At 33.2% G+C, this 19,109-nt stretch overlaps 3 protein-coding genes across 5 annotated transcripts; all 3 read right to left on the bottom strand.

Moving 5' to 3' along the window:
- Positions 1-771: 771 nt before the first annotated feature.
- Positions 772-3,040, bottom strand: LOC131171830 (cuscuta receptor 1-like). The gene has a single exon (XM_058131833.1). The coding sequence runs from the start codon at positions 2,640-2,642 to the stop codon at positions 1,002-1,004; it is 1,641 nt and encodes a 546-aa protein (XP_057987816.1). The 5' UTR covers positions 2,643-3,040; the 3' UTR covers positions 772-1,001.
- A 9,150-nt stretch (positions 3,041-12,190) lies between these two features.
- LOC131171833 (cuscuta receptor 1-like) lies at positions 12,191-15,879 on the bottom strand. 3 transcript variants are annotated; one of them, XM_058131836.1, is made up of 4 exons: positions 15,598-15,879; positions 15,329-15,469; positions 14,877-15,026; positions 12,191-14,430 (listed from the first exon to the last, which is right to left on the bottom strand). In XM_058131836.1, the coding sequence occupies exons 1-4, from the start codon at positions 15,632-15,634 to the stop codon at positions 12,416-12,418; spliced, it is 2,343 nt and encodes a 780-aa protein (XP_057987819.1). In that variant the 5' UTR covers positions 15,635-15,879; the 3' UTR covers positions 12,191-12,415. The 3 variants fall into 3 exon arrangements, with proteins under 3 accessions (XP_057987819.1, XP_057987820.1, XP_057987821.1); XM_058131837.1 differs by lacking the exon at positions 15,329-15,469 and having other exon boundaries at positions 12,192-14,430; XM_058131838.1 differs by lacking the exon at positions 15,329-15,469 and having other exon boundaries at positions 12,192-14,430; positions 14,877-15,045; positions 15,598-15,643.
- Positions 15,880-17,117: 1,238 nt separating this feature from the next.
- LOC131172090 (cuscuta receptor 1-like) lies at positions 17,118-18,663 on the bottom strand. Its single transcript, XM_058133037.1, has 5 exons — positions 18,309-18,663; positions 17,899-18,057; positions 17,639-17,779; positions 17,386-17,526; positions 17,118-17,269 (listed from the first exon to the last, which is right to left on the bottom strand). The coding sequence occupies exons 1-5, from the start codon at positions 18,661-18,663 to the stop codon at positions 17,118-17,120; spliced, it is 948 nt and encodes a 315-aa protein (XP_057989020.1).
- Positions 18,664-19,109: the final 446 nt, after the last annotated feature.

Consider the following 19,109-nt stretch of genomic DNA (forward strand, 5'->3'; position numbering starts at 1 on the left):
TTGAAAGCGTAGAGCAGAGCATCAGAATACAAAATATCCCCTAGCTAGCTAACAGAGCTTAAGCTAACCAATCCTCGAATTTTACAAAAAGAAACAGATATTTGCAAAAAGAAACAGATATGAAAAGAGTATATAACTAGGAGATGATTGTCACATTAGCTTGAATGTAGACTAAGCTTGTAGATGCAGACTTACACTTAAAGATTGATGCTATAGACAAGGAGAATTTGACATATGACTACTCTGTGATGGCAAGTGATCCTGCCATTGATGGATCTCTTTTCAGATTAAGGTTGAAAGCTGCCTGATGGAGGATCCATCTTCAAGCGCAGCAGCAAGAGTTACACTATTGATGGTGCTGAGGCGAATGAAGAGGAAATTAAGGCTGGACAAGAAAAGGCCATGGAAGCCTCTGTAGGAATATTCAGGCTATGATAGATTGAGGGCTCAAACGCCAACGCTCCAATAATAAAAATTTAAATTTTTAACACAATGTTTTATATTTAAATTGTGTATGGCCTCATCTCATACCCCCAACCACTCAAAAACTTCCACAAGCAAACATTTATTTTATTTTCATGATCAAATTTCATTTTATCATCAAATAATTAAGAATTTAAGTTTGAATATTGCAGAATGAGTTTAAAAAAAAAAATTGCTAAATGTAATTTATCTTATTTTCATTTTTAGACAAATATTCAAACTTACAGTACTATAAATCTTGAGCAGGCTTGCAGAGTGACTACTTCTCATTCGAGAAATGAACAGCACACAAGAGTACATAGGAAGTTGCAAAGTCAACAAGCTATGTTTATAGCTCATCTAACTGACTGACAGAAACAAGTAATAAATGATGTTCTGCAATCAGCTTCAGCTCATTATTCTGCAACCTTCCCAACTTACACAACTACAACACAAACTCAACTGACTCATAGCAGACCCATGGTTTCTAAAGCACATAGCAGACCCATGGTTTCTAAAGCACATAGCAGACCCAGGCTTCAATAGCATTTAAACACAAAAGGAATATTGTCCACCAGAAAATAGTAGAAGTTGGTGAGGCTCAACTCTATCATATAGAACCATGCTCTTCGCCAATATGGATTTATGTACAAAACGACTGCTATGGTCAACAACACTATGGCATAAGAAATCAGAAAACTCAAATGGAAAGCATCGGTGTCCACAAAGCCACCATCCTTTTTATGATATTTTTTATCCTCCTCCGAAAATCTTGGCATTATTGATGAAGAAAAGCAACTTCTAGACAGTGGAGGTCCACAAAGGAAAGGGTTTCCCTCATAGCTACTATTCTCGAATGTCGCAAATTGTGCAACCATCTCAGGTGTCCTACCAGATAAATTGTTGTGCGCTACACTGAAGACAGCTAGAAAATATAGTTGAGTGAGTTGAGGGATTTTGCCATTCAAGTTGTTATAGGAAAGATCCAAGCTCTCAATTTGCGTTAGGTTTGAAAATGATTGTGGAATCAATCCCGTCAACTTGTTATGGGACAGGTTTAATAGCAGGATTTTGTCAAGATTTCCTATTTCAACAGGAATTTCACCTGTCAAATTGTTGCAGGACAGATCGAGTCCTGACATGAGGCTGAGAATCCTTCCTTGGAAATAACGCAATGCATTCTTTGTTGTAAACTCCAAAGGTTGAGTCATAGAACGTACAAGAGAACCCATGTAACTACTTCGGTGATCAGAATACCTACGAAGGCTTATGCAAGGGGGAACAGGACCAGAAAGATTATTATTAGAAAAATCAACCAAACTCAATTGGGTTAAGTTGCACAACTGAATTGGTATTTCACCTTCAAGTCTATTATAACCCAAAAGAAGATAGGTCAATGTTGAAAAATTGCCAATCCATTCTGGAATCCTTTTAGTGAAATCGTTGTGACTAAGATCCAATATTGTTAATTCAGAACAACCATAAAATGCATTCGTCAATGGTCCTTGTAGCCAATTTTTTGATAGATAAACTTCATTGATCATTGGAGGGACAAAGCTAGATGGCAGGTTTCCAAAGAAATTGTTCTCTGACAGATCCAAGATTCGGAGAGTAGTCATATTCGTTATCCAACCAGGGATGCTACTAGAGAGTCGATTATCACTCACGTCCAACATTTCCAACATTGTGCAATTAGCTATGCTATATGGGATACTTCCAGTGAATTGATTGCCATCCAACAATAATCGAATCAATTCTTTGTAATTAGCTTGTTTTGGGAATATTTGGCCATGCAAACTATTGTTTGAAAGAATGAGCTCATTTAACGAACTGCATCCAACAATCAACTCTTGGGGTATTATGCCTGACAAATGATTGTTGGACAAGTCTAATTCTGTCAGTTGACTCATTTTGCCAAATGACGAAGGAGTGCCACCAGTGAGACCATTTCCAGACAAGTCTAGAGAATTTAAACTTGGGAAACATACTCCAATTTCTGTTGGAATAGAGCCATTGAAGTAGTTGTCAGAGATGTCTAAGTCTGAAAAATACACATGGGAATGAATTGGCAATTGGAGAGGCCCCGAAAGAGAACAGTTGTGCAAGTCAAGTGCGTATAATTTTGTGCTGTTCCTGATCAACCAATGTGGAAACTCTCCCTTCATTTTAATATTTGACATATCAACATACTCTTAACTTATGCTGATAGTAGAAGAACTTGGGAAACACTCCGCCATCTCCTTGACCTGACAAATCTAGGGTCCGTAGTTGAAATTTTGGTGTCCAAGTAGGCACATCTATATCTGCATATATTTCATTCTCATGACAATTCAAGTGCTTGAGCTTTGAATGGTTGAAGAACGGCAGAAGAGAGATTGGGATTCGAAACAGGTTGCTTGAAAGTTGTAACGTATGCATGGATGTGAGAGTCCCCAGGGGAGATAAGGAGATATTTCCGATGAAGTGATTGGAAGATAGATCTAACAGTTGAAGGGATGTTAAATTTGCCAGACATAAAGGTAAAGTGCCCCTGAGATCATTGTTGCTCATATCTAGCTTTTGAAGAAGTTTTAACTCGCATAAACCTAAAATTATTTATGTGAAAAGTGTTAGTACAAATCTAAAATGTGTCATTCAAATATCAATTTGTGAGGGTTAATTATGGTAAAAAAGACATTCTAAGTTTTGCTTTTAAATATATTTTCATTTTTAGAAATGTATAAACAAGCAATTTGAAATTTTTGAAAGACTAGTAAGGGTCTATGTTTATTTTTTATTTATTTATTTATTTATTTTATAAAATGTTATACTAAACTTTATTAAAATGTCTCAAGTCCGCAAATAAAAACAAATGTCTTTAAAATTGATATCATTTTGTGAAATATTCAAGTGAGTATAAAAGAAATTCATAAAATTCCTTTTTGTAATAAACCATGAGTGTAACAAAAAGGGGGTTAAAAGAACCTTACCTTTGGCTGCAGGTATGGTGCCGTTTAGTTGACAATCGGACAATAATAAAATCTTAAGAGAGGGCATCTTTTCGATGTCTTTTAAGAAGTTGTTGTGGAGAGTAGACAATCTCAAATCCAAATGCTCCAAATTTTTGAAATTCGGCAAGCCTATTAAAAAATAATAATTCAATTATGTGTTTAATAACACAAATAAAGAATGAAAATTGATATTTTAATATAATGATAAAGGTGAGATTATTTAAAAATGGAAATCACAGATAAACCTTAATATTATGAAAATATTATTCATCAAATATAGTCATTAAATAAATAAATAAATAAATAAAAGAGCTTAACAGATAAATCTTGACATGTATATTGTATAGCTCAAATGAAGTTTTTTGAAGGCTATAAATGAGCCTTTTTTTTTTTTTTTAAATCTTATCGAATTACCTTGACTAGGTAGGTCAGCATTGAGGCCTTGCATAGATAAAAATTTAAGAGAGGGCAATGCTCTAAGGCTCTTAAAAGACTCTTCATCCAATGAGGAACCATCCAGGGACAACTCTTCCACGCTTGAAAAATTACCCATCTCTACTTAATGAAAAAAAAAAAAAAAAAAAAAGGGCAGAGCTCCAATGAAACCAGGCAAATTAATCACAAGTATTGCGGCATATATGCAAGTAATGACTAATGAGAATAACTTGAAGGAGTTTTGGGCATATCTCAAAAGCCTACCTTGAGCAAATATTCCTCCTTTGAAGCTGTTATTCGTTAGAGAAAGGGTCTTGAGAAATGGGTATGCCCCTAATAATTCTAGCTGAATGCTGCTTCTTCCATACCCATAATTGTCATCAAGGAAAAGAGAGCTCAAATTCCTAATGATTTTGACATCTGCAAGTGAATGAACAAAATATAGTATTCAGACATGTGTTTTTATATCTTCGATCATGCTCAATGCCATTATACCAATTGGCAAGCCAATGTGATCTTTGGACATCTTAGCAAAGGAGGGTTGTATTTTATTGTTCATATTAGCCTACGGGGCTTAAGGCTAGTCTATATACACACACACTTACTTGTAACAAATTGCTTCACTAGTGAATACAATTATGTTTTGTGATTTAATAGAGAAAAAATGTAATATTTAATTTATGGAATTGGAATCGATATTGAAAATACAATAAAAACCAACAACCAGGACCACCCAACTATTAATGCATGTATCAAACTTTGTTTTAACTAGCATACCTCTTGAGTCCACAACTTTGGTAATTTGATTTCCTTCTAGGCTCAGTACCTTTAAGTTGCCCAAAGCATCCAATTCTAGATATAAGAAGAAGAAGTAAAACAAATCCTATATAATTAGCATGTTCATCTAATAATTGTGGAATGTTATTGAGTTTGTAAGAGAACTAAAAATAATATTTTATAAATAAATAAATAGAAAGAAAAAAAAAAAAGAAAGTGAAACTCACTTTGAATATCGATTGTACCTCTCAATCCACATCCATCCAGATGTAATTCTTTTAAAAATGAAAGATCACCAATGGATGATAGGGTACTATTGCCGAAGTCATTAAGACTTAAATCGAGAAATTCCAAATTGCTAAGTTTTGATAGTCCTTCAATTGTGTCCCAAAGCAGTTCTAGTTAGTGACTTTACATGAAATTTTCTTTTTTCTTAAAAAAAGTGTGTGTGTGTATATATATATATATATATATATATATATATATATATATATATATTATACTTTTAAATTTTTTAATATATATTATTTATTTATTTATTTTATAATATTAAATTTTTATTACTGTAAAATAAATATTTTCTTAAATAATTATTCAATTTTAGTCCAAGAATGTTATAGTATAGCTTTGTTTATAAAAAAAAGAAGGTCGTTATTTTTAACGGTTGAAAAAGAGTAATTTTATTATGATGGAAAACTTAAAAGTTATCTCTTAAAAGGTTTAATTAAATTTTGAGAAAATGAAAAATTTTCAGATGACATTCAGATGGCAGGAGAAATCAGATGACATTCAGTTCAAGATTCCAGCAGAAAATGAAGGATCACCAACCATTAGACAGCAAGCAACCCCTCCAAACACTCCTAGTCCATTCTCATCAACCTCACCAAGCACTACTTCTTCAAGTTCCAGCAACAGTAGTGCATCTGAAGGTGAAACTCCTCCAAGAAAATTCAGATCATTGGCTGAAATTTATGAAGGCACACAAGCCTTGTTTGTAGCTGATCCAACAACATTTGAAGAAGCAGCAGAAAAAGAAGAATGGCGCAATGCAATGTTAGATGAGCTTGAAGCAATCCAGAAGAATGAAACATGGGAATTGGTAGATCTTCCTCAAGATAAGAAAGCCATTGGAGTTAAATGGGTCTTTAGAACAAAGTTTCATGCAGATGGCAGCATTCAAAAATACAAGGCACGACTCGTAGTGAAAGGCTATTCACAACAACAAGGTGTAGATTATGACGACACCTTCTCTCCGGTTGCACGGTTTGAAACGGTGAGAATTGTAATAGCCTTGGCTGCTCAATTAAATTGGCCCATCTACCAATTTGATGTTAAATCGGCGTTCCTAAATGGGGAGTTAGAAGAAGAGGTGTATGTTTCTCAGCCTGAAGGTTTTGTTGTTCGTGGAAAAGAAGACCAAGTCTACAAGCTGCGAAAGGCACTTTACGGATTGAAGCAGGCTCCACGGGCATGGTACAGCAAAATCGACTCTTATTTCCATCAGAATGGCTTTGAGAGAAGTAAGAATGAGCCCACTCTCTATACAAAAAGGCAAGGTAAAAATGATCTTCTAATTATTTGCCTTTATGTTGATGATATGATTTATATGGGCTCTTCTCCTTCTCTTATTGATGAATTCAAAGTCTGCATGAAAAAGAAGTTTGAGATGTCAGATTTGGGTGTGTTGCATTATTTTCTTGGGTTAGAGGTTAAGCAAGTTGAAGATGGTATTTTTGTGTCACAAAGGAAATATGCAACTGATTTACTTAAAAGATTCAGCATGTTAAACTGCAAAGTTGCAGCCACTCCTATGAACTTAAATGATAAGTTACAGGTTGATGATGGGACTGAACAAGCCAATGCAAGTCACTTTAGAAGCTTGGTTGGTGGCTTGATTTACTTAACACACTCACGGCCAGACATTGCATTTTCAGTTGGTGTAATTTCCAGGTTCATGCATAATCTTCAAAGCATCATCTTGGAGCAGCAAAAAGAATTCTGCGTTATGTAGCTGGAACCATTGATTATGGGCTGTGGTATGAAAAAGTATCATTTTTCAAGTTAAGTGGGTTCACTGACAGCGATTGGGCTGGATGCTTGGAAGATAGAAGGAGCACTTCAGGATATATTTTTAATCTTGGGTCTGGTGCTATTTCTTGGAGTTCAAAGAAACAGAGCACGACAGCCTTGTCTTCATCAGAAGCGGAATACGCAGCGGCAACATCGTCAGCATGTCAAGGAGTATGGCTAAGGAGAATTCTTGCTGATCTCTGTCAAGAACAATCTGGAGCAACTGAAATTTTTTGTGACAATCAAGCAGCAATTGCCATGACAAAAAATCCAGTGTACCATGGAAGAACAAAGCATGTGGACATTCGTGTTCATTTTATTAGAGATCTTGTGGCAGATGGAGAAATCAAATTACAGTATTGTAGCACAAATGAACAAGTTGCTGATATCTTCACAAAATCACTTCCACGGGACAAGCATGTCTACTTCAGAAATCAGCTTGGAGTTTGCAACTTTGAATCAAGGGGGAGTATTAGAGATTGATTCAAAGTGACAGTTGTTTTATTTTCTGACTTTGTCTTAGGCACGTTTTGTTTTTCTTCCTAAAATTCTGGTTGTTTGTTAGTAGTGGGAGCATTTTTGATTTAGTGCCAATTAATTCTGCTATTTTATTGTTTTCAGTTATTGTGTTAAGCCTATTTAAAGGCCACTTTGGTTCATGAATAATATGTCTTTGTATGTCAAAGCTTTCTGCAGATTTGTGCCCACCATATGTTTGATTAAATTTCTCTTTGAGAACTAGTTATCTCTTTGCTGTCCTCACTTTATTGCTTGCTGTGATTACTTTATTTTGCAGCATTTGTGAGTTCTAGTGAGCCATCTTACGTTCCTTTCACAACATGAATTGGCAATTGGAGAGGCCCCGAAAGAGAACAGTTGTGCAAGTGAAGTGCGTATAATTTTGTGTTGTTCCTGATCAACCAATGTGGAAACTCTCCCTTCATTTTAATATTTGACATATCAACATACTCTAATTTATGCTGATAGTAGAAGAACTTGGGAAACACTCCGCCATCTCCTTGACCTGACAAATCTAGGGTCCGTAGTTGAAATTTTGGTGTCAAAGTAGGCACATCTAATTTTCGTTGACTAGAGGCAATGAGATTCTTGTTTATGATATTTACAGTAACAGGGTTGTTCTACTTGTTGATAAACCAGAAGGCATACCAGATCCATGGTTACGATTGCATTGCCTTGGTCTGTGTCGTGGCTCATTGCATATTTGTGTAGCGTATCGCATGAATTTGACGATTTGGCAACTCCAGGACTGTAACAAGTGGAGCTTGAAATGTCAGGTTAATCTTACTTTGCAACACAGCATTCTTCATGGCTGTCAATGGCTAAATCCATCTTACTGGTTCTCTGGACGCGTTATTGCTATCCATCCTTATGATCCCAACATCTTGTATATTGGTTTGTCTATGTCAACACACAGGGTTCTTTCTTGCAATTTGGCAACTAAAACCTCGAAATTAGTTATGGTGTTTTCGTTTCCTTCTAACTATGGTTGCTTGTATCGATAGGAAGATGTATTTACGCTCGCGTGGTGGCCAACTCCTATACCTTCAATTTCACATATCAACTCCAAAAATTGAGTTTTTGGATATTTTCACTTCTTTATTTTGGAAGGATATACCTGCTACAGCGAAACAATCAACAATTAATTTCTCAAGTTTGGTGAGGAATGGAACTTGGTTTCGTATAATCGTTGTATGTTGATAGGATTTTATTTTGTAACGTGTTCAGAGTGTATAAGTTTTACGTACAATGGTTGCATCGAATAAATTCCTTATTTGTTCTAAAATATTGTAGGTTCCATTTGAAGAAGGAAACCTGGATTGTCAATTAAATACCTAGTCCATGCTAATTACGAACCTTTCTTGGATCTGAAGAGAACTTTATTGAGAGCGTAGAGCAGAGCATCAGAGTACAAAATATCCCGTAGCTAGCTAACAGAGCTTAAGCTAACCAATCCTCGAATTTTACAAAAAGAAACAGATATGAAAAGAGTAAAAAACTGGGAGATGATTGTCACTTTAGCTTGAATGTTCTTAAGGGTATTGTCTTTGTTGTGAAAAATATGCTTGTAATGAATAAATAATCAGAAAATAACATTCTGTTTGGGAAGAGTTTTATAAGGTTCTAAAATCATAGATTTGCATTTGGGAGTCTCCATTGCCTTTTAGATTTGTGGTTTTCAATTTTTTTAACCAGTCAAATTGATGAGTTGAGAATGTGTTCCCTTCGAAACATTCAAATATTGTAAAAAAAAATAAAAATCTTCAGTTCTTAAAAAAAATGTAAGTGTATATTACTATTAATTATTAATAAATAAATAAAAAAATTGATAAAAATGAAGGGAGGATGAAAGTGAATATTACTACTAATTATTATTAAGACTTGAGGGCGTTAGTATTAAGTTTTCTCACTTTGAAACATTACTCAGTCAGTACCTGTAGCCCAAGGTGGCCACCACAGTCCCCCCATCCAAAATGTTCAAGACGTTTCCCATGGACTCTGAAATCCTCCTCCCCAAGGTACTGCCCCACGCTATTAAGAGTGTTGTCATTCTTGAAGGAGGTGGAGGAGCTTGCACCATCAAGCAAGTTAACTTCAATGATGGTCTTACTTACACTCCATTCCATATTTATATATATATGTGTGTGATAACTGTGTTGTGTATCCGCAAGTGCACGGGTCACAGTAGTATAGTCTTAAAAAAAATGATATCGATCCCACAGGGAATTGTGCTTAAATTGGAAATAAAAGTATAAGCTAATTAGAATGACAAAAATTAAAAGATATTAAAAATAAAATCTAAAAATTAAAATTAAGACAAAAATTAAAGATGTAAAATGAAATTTGGAATTAAAATTTGTATTTGAGGAATTAAAATTAAATCAATCAATTAACTAAAATTAATTAAACTAGATTACCAAAAATTAATTTGAAATTTCTATTTATGAAATTAAGAAAAATTAAATCTAAATTCAATAAAAATAAAAATAAAGTAATTCTAGAGATTGGATTTAAATTGGAATTAAATTTAAATTGGATTTAAATTGAAATTGCTATTTATGAGATTTGGAGGATTTAAATCTAAATTCAATGAAAATTAAATTGATTCTAGAGATTGGATTTTCAATATTGTTTGCATGTGATTTTTCCCTAATTTAGCCAAACACATGAGAATTGCAATTTTGAGGGAAATCAATTCTTAAATTTTTGAAACCTTTTTCAAGCATCTCAAAATTGGTTTTCATTAAATCAAACCCTGTTTTCACGGTATTTCAAATCTAACAAAAACCCAATTAATGCTCTAATTGATTTTTGGAAAGTTCCCCTTAATCTTCTTAGCTTATTTCTAACACCAAGAAAATAAAGTTTATTGCAAGATTATCCATCCCCAATATTCACTTTTCAGTCCATCTATTAAGGATTAAAATTTAACTTAATGAGGGCCCATTCATCAAGCAAGGAAATAAGCACACAAGCAATAAATCAAAATATAACAATCTTCATTTAAATGGCTAAATCAGTTCAAAACCACAAAACAAATCAATATTTACAAACCCATCTCTAGAATCTCAATCAACTACTCACAAATCATTGTTTAAAGACAAACCCAAATGAAGAAATGAAGAAATAATGGAAATGTAAGCAAAAAAAAGGGTAGAAAAACCCAGCAAATTGCAGAAGGATCTCTGCAGAAAAGTGCAGAAACGTGATCCTTGCTGCTGCTGGAAGAAAATGCAGAAAATGCAGAAAATGCTCCTCCTTCTCTCTTTCTCACTTTTCCCAAAATGACTCCCTTGCTCTCTATATGGAAAGAAAGTGATAAAATGGGTCTTTATATAGGCTAAGGGACTGTTCTAGAATGGGTAAAAGGGGGAAGGATCCAGAGAAAGTGAGGTAAAAAGCTGGAGTAACGGAAATGCCACGTCAATTATTTTCCAGTAAAAACGACATAAGCCGAGTCAGTTGTGTCGCGGGTTGTGTCGCTCTCGGCGTGAATATCTGACGATCGACACAACTTGCGACATAAGCTAATTCGGTTGTGCTGCAGGTTGTGTCGCTCTCGGCCATTTTTTTACTCAACTTCAAAATTTTTGCAATTCGATTTTAATCTCCTCCAAATGGCTACTCTTATCAAAATACATCAAATTTATCCAGATTTAACCTACAAAACAAATAAATTCCAAAAATTAAACTAAGAAATGTGAAATTTGTAAAATTGACTAAATATATACTAATATCTAAAATAATAGCTATGAATAAGGGAAAATTATGAGCAAAAATTACTCCTAAATGATGATCTAAAATGCATGCATCAGTGTGCTCACGTATACATATGATTCTAATTGAAGTCTAAAATTAGATTGATTTAATCTGAAATAGGTATCAGATTTAAATAATTTCCCTCTTCTTGAATCAGACAAAAATCAAATCGGACAGTTCAATGCAATTTAAATTGACATTTTTTAGATAAAAAAAATCCAACAGTTAGATTAATTCAAAGTAAATCGAACAAAAACTACAACCAAACTGAATGTTTTAATCTGGTTTCGGATCCTTAGTTATACGAATCGAAATTGCTGTGTCTAATCTGAAATTGGATCGAAACTCTGTGGTTGTGCGTTAGTATATACAGGTTAATTTAAAAAAGAGTGGATGAGAAGGTTTGAGTTTAAAATTAATTTTATCTAAAATAAGATGTGCTTTTATCATCAGGGCCTCGCATTTGTATGTGATTTGGGCAATTACCACATGTAGACTAAGCTTGTAGATGCAGACTTACACTTAAAGATTGATGCCATAGACAAGGAGAATTTGACATATGACTGCTCTGTGATGGAAGGTGATCCTGCCATTGATGGATCTCTTTTCAGATTAAGGTTGAAAGCTGCCTGATGGAGAATCCATCTTCAAGCGCAGCAGCAAGAGTTACACCATTGATGGTGCTGAGGCGAATGAAGAGGAAATTAAGGCTGGACAAGAAAAGGCCATGGAAGCCTTTGTAGGAATATTTGAGGGCTCAAACGCCAACGCTCCAATAATAAAAATTTAAATTTTTAACACAATGTTTTATATTTAAATTGTGCTAAGATCGAAAATTTGAGATTATGGAAAATACAGAGCTATTCAAAATTTGATTTACTACAAAGAATTTTCCTGCTACATGAGAATTAATTTCAAGCAAATTATTATTTATAGCTGGGTGTATGGCCTCATCTCATACCCCCAACCATTCAAAAACTTCCACAAGCAAACATTTATTTTATTTTCATGATCAAATTTCATTTTATCATCAAATAATTAAGAATTTAAGTTTGAATATTGCAGAATGAGTTTTAAAAAATAAATTGCTAAATGTAATTTATCTTATTTTCTTTTTTAGACAAATATTCAAACTTACAGTACTATAAATCTTGAGCAGGCTTGCAGAGTGACTACTTCTCACTCAAGGAATGAACAGCACACAAGAGTACATAGGAAGTTGCAAAGTCAACAAGCTATGTTTATAGCTCATCTAACTGACTGACAGAAACAAGTAATAAATGATTTTCTGCAATCAGCTTCAGCTCATTATTCTGCAACCTTCCCAGCTTACACAACTACAACACAAACAAGCTGACTCATAGCAGACCCATGGTTTCTAAAGTACATAGCAGACCCAGGCTTCAATAGCATCTAAACACAAAAGGAATATTGTCCACCAGAAAATAGTACAAGTTGGTGAGGCTCAACTCTATCATATAGAACCATGCTCTTCGCCAATATGGATTTATGTACAAAACGGCTGCTATGGTCAACAACACTATGGCATAAGAAATCAGAAAACTCACACCGAAAGCATCAATGTCCACAAAGCCACCATCCTTTTTATGATATTTTTTATCCTCCTCCGAAAATCTTGGCATTATTGATGAAGAAAAGCAACTTTTAGACAGTGGAGGTCCACAAAGGAAAGGGTTTCCCTCATAGCTACTATTCTCGAATGTCGCAAATTGTGCAACCATCTCAGGTGTCCTGCCAGATAAATTGTTGTGCGCTACACTGAAGACAGCTAGAAAATATAGTTGAGTGAGTTGAGGGATTTTGCCATTCAAGTTGTTATAGGAAAGATCCAAGCTCTCAATTTGCTTTAGGTTTGAAAATGATTGTGGAATCAATCCCGTCAACTTGTTATGGGACAGGTTTAACACCTGGATCATGCTAAGATTTCCTATTTCAGCAGGAATTTTACCACTCAAATTGTTGCAGGACAGATCGAGCCCTGATATGAGGCTGAGAATGATTCCTTGGAAATAACGCAATGCATTCTTTGTTGTAACCTCCAAAGGTTGAGAACCTATACTGTGTTCAGAATACCTACGAAGGCTTATGCAAGGGGGAACAGGACCAGAAAGATTATTATTAGAAAGATCAACCAAACTCAATTGGATTAAGTTGCACAACTGAATTGGTATTTCACCTTCAAGATTATTATAAGCCAAAAGAAGATAGGTCAATTCTGAAAAATTGCCAATCCATTCTGGAATCCTTTTAGTGAAATAGTTGTGACCAAGATCCAATATTATTAAATCAGAACAACTGTAAAATGCATTCGTCAACGGTCCTTGTAGCCTATTTTTTGATAGATAAACTTCACTGATCCATGGAGGGAAGCTAGATGGTAGGTTTCCAAAGAAATTGTTCTCTGACAAATCCAAGCTAAGAAGAGAAGTTATATTCCTTATCCAACTAGGGATGATACCAAAGAGATGATTATCGCTCACGTCCAACACTTCCAACCCTGTGCAATTAATTATGCTATATGGGATACTTCCAGTGAATTGATTGCCATCCAACAATAATAGAATCAATTCTTTGCAAGTAGCCTGTTTTGGGAATATCTGGCCTTGCAAATTGTTGTTTGAAAGAATGAGATGACCTAATGAATTGCATCCAACAATCAAGTCTTGGGGTATTATGCCTGATAGTCGATTGTTGGACAAGTCTAATTCTGTCAGTTGACTCATTTTGCCAAATGATGAAGGAATGCCACCAGTGAGACCATTTCCAGACAAGTTTAGAGAATTTAAACTTGGAAAACATACTCCAATTTCTGTTGGAATAGAGCCATTGAAGTAGTTGTCAGAGATGTCTAAGTATGAAAAATACACATGGGAATGAATTGGCAATTGGAGAGGCCCCGAAAGAGAAGAGTTGTGCAAGTAAAGTGCGTATAATTTTGTGTTGTTCCTGATCAACCAATGTGGAAACTCTCCCTTCATTTTAATATTTGACATATCAACATATTCTAATTTATGCTGATAGTAGAAGAACTTGGGAAACACTCCGCCATCTCCTTGACCTGACAAATCTAGGGTCCGTAGTTGAAATTTTGGTGTCAAAGTAGGCACATCTATATCTGCACATATTTCATTCTCATGACAATTCAAGTGCTTGAGCTTTGAATGGTTGAAGAACGGAAGAAGAGAGATTGGGATTCGAAACAGGTTGCTTGAAAGTTGTAACGTATGCATGGATGTGAGACTCCCCAGGGGAGATAAGGAGATATTTCCGATGAAGTGGTTGAAAGATAGATCTAACAGTTGAAGGGATGTTAAATTTGCTAGACATAAAGGTAAAGTGCCACTGAGATCATTGTTGCTCACATCTAGCTTTTGAAGATGTTTTAACTCGCATAAACCTAAAATTATTTATGTGAAAAGTGTTAGCACAAATCGAAAATGTGTCTATCAAATATCAATTTGTGAGGGTTAATTATGGTAAAAAAGACATTCTAAGCTTTGCTTTCAAATATATTTTCATTTTTAGAAATGTATAAACAAGCAATTTGAAATTTTTGAAAGACTAGTAAGGGTCTATGTTTATTTTTTATTTATTTATTTTTTTTATAAAATGATATACTAAACTTTATTAAAATGTCTTAAGTCCGCAAATAATATAAAAATTTTAAAAATTATTTTATTTATTGCATACTACTACATCAATATAATTATTAACATAAAAACAAATGTCTTTAAAATTGATATCATTTTGTCAAATATTCAAGTGAGTATTAAAAAAATTCATAAAATTCATTTTTGTAATAAACCATGAGTGTGACAAAAAAGAGGGTTAAAAGAAAATTACCTTTGGCTGCAGGTATGGTGCCGTTTAGTTGACAAGAGGACAATAATAAAATCTTAAGAGAGGGCATCTTTTCGATGTCTTTTAAGAAGTTGTTGTGGAGAGTAGACGATCTCAAATCCAAATGCTCCAAATTTTTGAAATTCGGCAAGCCTATTAAAAAATAATATTGCTGTTTTTATTAAAAAAATAATAATTCAATTATGTGTTTAATAACACAATTAAAGAAAATTGATATTTTAATATAATGATAAAGGTGAGATTATTTAAAAATGGAAATCATAGATAAACCTTAATATTATGAAAATATTATTCATCAAATATAGTCATTAATTAAATAAATAAATAAAAGAGCTTAACAGATAAATCTTGACATGTATACTGTATAGCTCAAATGAATTTTTTTGAAGGCTATAAATGAGCCTTTTTTTTTTTTTTAAATCTTATCGAATTACCTTGACTAGGTAGGTCAGCATTGAGGCCTTGCATAGATAAAAATTTAAGAGAGGGCAATGCTCTAAGGCTCTTAAAAGACTCTTCATCCAATGAGGAACCATCCAGGGACAACTCTTCCACGCTTGAAAAATTACCCATCTCTACTTAATGAAAAAAAAAAAAAAAGGGGCGGAGCTCCAATGAAACTAGGCAAATTAATCACAAGTATTGCGGCATATATGCAAGTAATGACTAATAATTCCTCCTTGAGCATATCTCAAAAACCTACCTTGAGCAAATATTCCTCCTTTGAAGCTGTTATCCATTAGAGAAAGGGTCTTGAGAAATGGGTATGCCCCTAATAATTCTAGCTGAATGCTACTTCTTCCATACCCATAATTGTCATCAAGGAAAAGAGAGCTCAAATTCCTAATGATTTTGACATCTGCAAGTGAATGAACAAAATATAGTATTCAGACATGTGTTTTTATATCTTCGATCATGCTCAATGCCATTATACCAATTGGCAAGCCAATGTGATCTTTGGACATCTTAGCAAAGGAGGGTTGTATTTTATTGTTCACATTAGTCTACGGGGCTTAAGGCTAGTCTATATACACACACACTTACTTGTAACAAATTGCTTCACTAGTGAATACAATTATGTTTTGTGATATAATAGAGAAAATATGTAATATTTAATTTATGGAATTGGAATCTATATTGAAAATACAATAAAAACCAACAACCAGGACCACCCAACTATACTATGAAATGATTGTATATTAATGCATGAATCAAACTTTGTTTTAACTGGCATACCTCTTGAGTCCACAACTTTGGTAATTTGATTTCTTCGTAGGCTCAGTACCTTTAAGTTGCCCGAAGCATCCAATTCTAGATATAAGAAGAAGAAGTAAAACAAATCCTATATAATTAGCATGTTCATCTAATAATTGTGGAATGTTATTGAGTTTGTAAGAGAACTAGAAATAATATTTTATGAATAAATAAATAGAAAGAAAAAAAAAAGAAAGTAAAACTCACTTTGAATATCGGCTGTACCTCTCAATCTACATTCATCCAAATGTAATTCTTTTAAAGATGAAAGATCACCAATGGATGATAGTGTACTATTGCCGATGTCATTAAAACTTAAATCAAGAAATTCCAAATTGCTAAGTTTTGATAGTCCTTCAATTGTGCCCCAAAGCAGTTCTAGTTAGTGACTTTACATGAAATTTTCTTTTTTCTTAAAAAAAGAGTGTGTGTGTGTGTATATATATATATATATATTATACTTTTAAATTTTTTAATATATATTATTTATTTATTTATTTATTTTATAATATTAAATTTTTATTATTGTAAAATAAATATTTTCTTAAATAATTATTCAATTTTAGTCAAAGAATGTTATAGTATAGCTTTGTTTATAAAAAAATTAGGTTGTTATTTTTAACGGTTGAAAAAGAGTAATTTTATTATGATGGAAAACTTAAAAGTTATCTCTTAAAAGGTTTAATTAAATTTTGAGAAAATGAAAAATTTTCAACTCTTAATTTGGAAAATTGGCGCAAATGAACATAATACTTTATTTTTCAATTTTCTTAAAAAGTTCTTTTTGCAAATTACCCTAATTTTTCACAAGTGAATAACTCAAGAATCTGCAAATTTTCAAGTCTCTATAGTCCTCCACAAACAAAATTAAAAAAATATATATTGGTTAAAATTTGTGCTTGAATGAGATTGAGAAACAAATAAAAGGAGACCTTGAAAAATTATAATATAAAAATATCACAATTTGAGCTAACCTTGAAAATCAGTTATATTTTCCAATCTTTTTTGGGTCAATGTTAAAGATTTTAAAGATGAGAATACACTTAGAAGTGGTATGATACTCTTGTTGAAGTTGTTGACTGACAAATCAAGAAACTCCAAATTTTCAAGTCCTGATAGTCCTTCATAAGTCATAAAAGAGTATCAGTCAAAGTTTCACTTGAAAAATGAAAATAAATAAATAAGTAAAAGGAAAATCTTGATCAATTATTAAAAATATATCACAATTAGAGCTAACCTTGAATACCACTTTTCAATTTATTGCTGGCTAAATTTAATGATTTTAAAGATGGAAAGATGCGTAAAAATGGTATGATGCTATCACCGAAATTGTTAGATGACAAATCAAGAAACTCCAAATTTTCAAGTCCTGATAGTCCTTCATAAGCCATAAAAGAGTATCAGTCAAATTTTTACTTTAAAATTAAAAATAAATAAAAGGAAAACTCTTATTAATCATATAATAAAAATATATCACAATTTGAGCTAACCTTGAATATCACTTTTGAATATGTTGCCTGCTAAATTTAATGATTTTAAAGATGAAAAGACGCCTAAAAATGGTATAATGCTATTGTTGAAGTTGTTGGAAGATAAATCAAGAAACTCCAAATTTTGAAGACTTAATAGTCCTTCAAAAGTCACAAAAGAGTGTTAGTCAAGTTTGTGCTTGAAAATTGAAAAATAAGTACATAAATAAATGGAAAATCCTCAAAAATTAGAACAATGAAACATTTTAAGTTGAGCTAACCTTGAATATCAGTTACACTTTCCAATCCAGTGTAGGCCAAATTCAATGATTTTAAAGATGAAAGATGGCCAATAGATGATACAATGCTCTCCTTGTTGAACAAGTTACCTTCTAAATCAAGAAACTCCAACTTGCTGAGCCTTTCTAATCTTTCAAAACCTGCATCATAAGAGGTAGATACCCAGTTAGATTTATTTATTATTTATTGTTTTCGAGTTGTCAAAAAAAAAACTTAATTATGTTTCAATCATAAAACTATGAAAATATCTAAATAATAGTTTCAAACTAATTTTTGTTATTAGCAGCTTTTATCAAATATTAGAAAAAAAAAAACTTAAAATATTATGAAACAAAAGCTGTATTAGTTATTGCATAATTATACGATAATGCAAGACAAATTAATATTCTACCTTCATTCTCAACACATTCAATAATACGACTGTTTCGTAAGCTAAGACTCGTCAATTCTTGGAAAGCAAGAAACAAAGAGGCATTGAAGCACCATTCAAAGGCCCAATAATCACCCCGAATACTGAGTTTGGAAACTCGTCCAGTGGTGGAGCTGCAGTTAATATTTTCCCATTTACAACAGTCATCAGTATGTAATCCCCAAGAAGAGAGTGACATGCGTTTAGGATAATTGAAAGAAGCCTTGAGTTGCAAAAGAGCATTTCTCTCATTCTCCAAACAACCATCACAGCTCCACCATCCCTCTAATAATGAAGCTATGACTAAAGCAACCAACGGCTGCTTAATTAGCCTCATTTCAGTACTTGTATGCAAAATATAAACAATTATTTCTCTTCAATTACGCAATGAAGCAACAGCCTAGCGCCTTTGATCTTTTATAGACCCATGTTGTGTAATAATTTCAGTTGAGCTTCCTTGCTTCATCAACTATTATATTATTATAATAATGAAAAGAAACCGAGGGTGCAACGACCACCAGCTTTTCATCAACTGTTTAAAATTGGAGAAAATAGTGCAATCATATACAATTGTTTTTATTCTAACTATTGATCATGATAATCACATTATATAATCAACGGTTAAAGTGTAATTATTGCACGTATAATCACAAGATAATTATTCTGAAAACAGGGCCATATTATTCTATTGAAATAATTTTTTTTTCACCCAATCAAGTCTCCTCCCTTCTTCTCCTTTGTATGGGCTTTTGAGTAAAATAGCATAAGAAGATTGGCAAGTCT

Source organism: Hevea brasiliensis, chromosome 13 (assembly GCF_030052815.1).
Source record: "Hevea brasiliensis isolate MT/VB/25A 57/8 chromosome 13, ASM3005281v1, whole genome shotgun sequence".
NCBI lineage: Eukaryota > Viridiplantae > Streptophyta > Magnoliopsida > Malpighiales > Euphorbiaceae > Hevea > Hevea brasiliensis.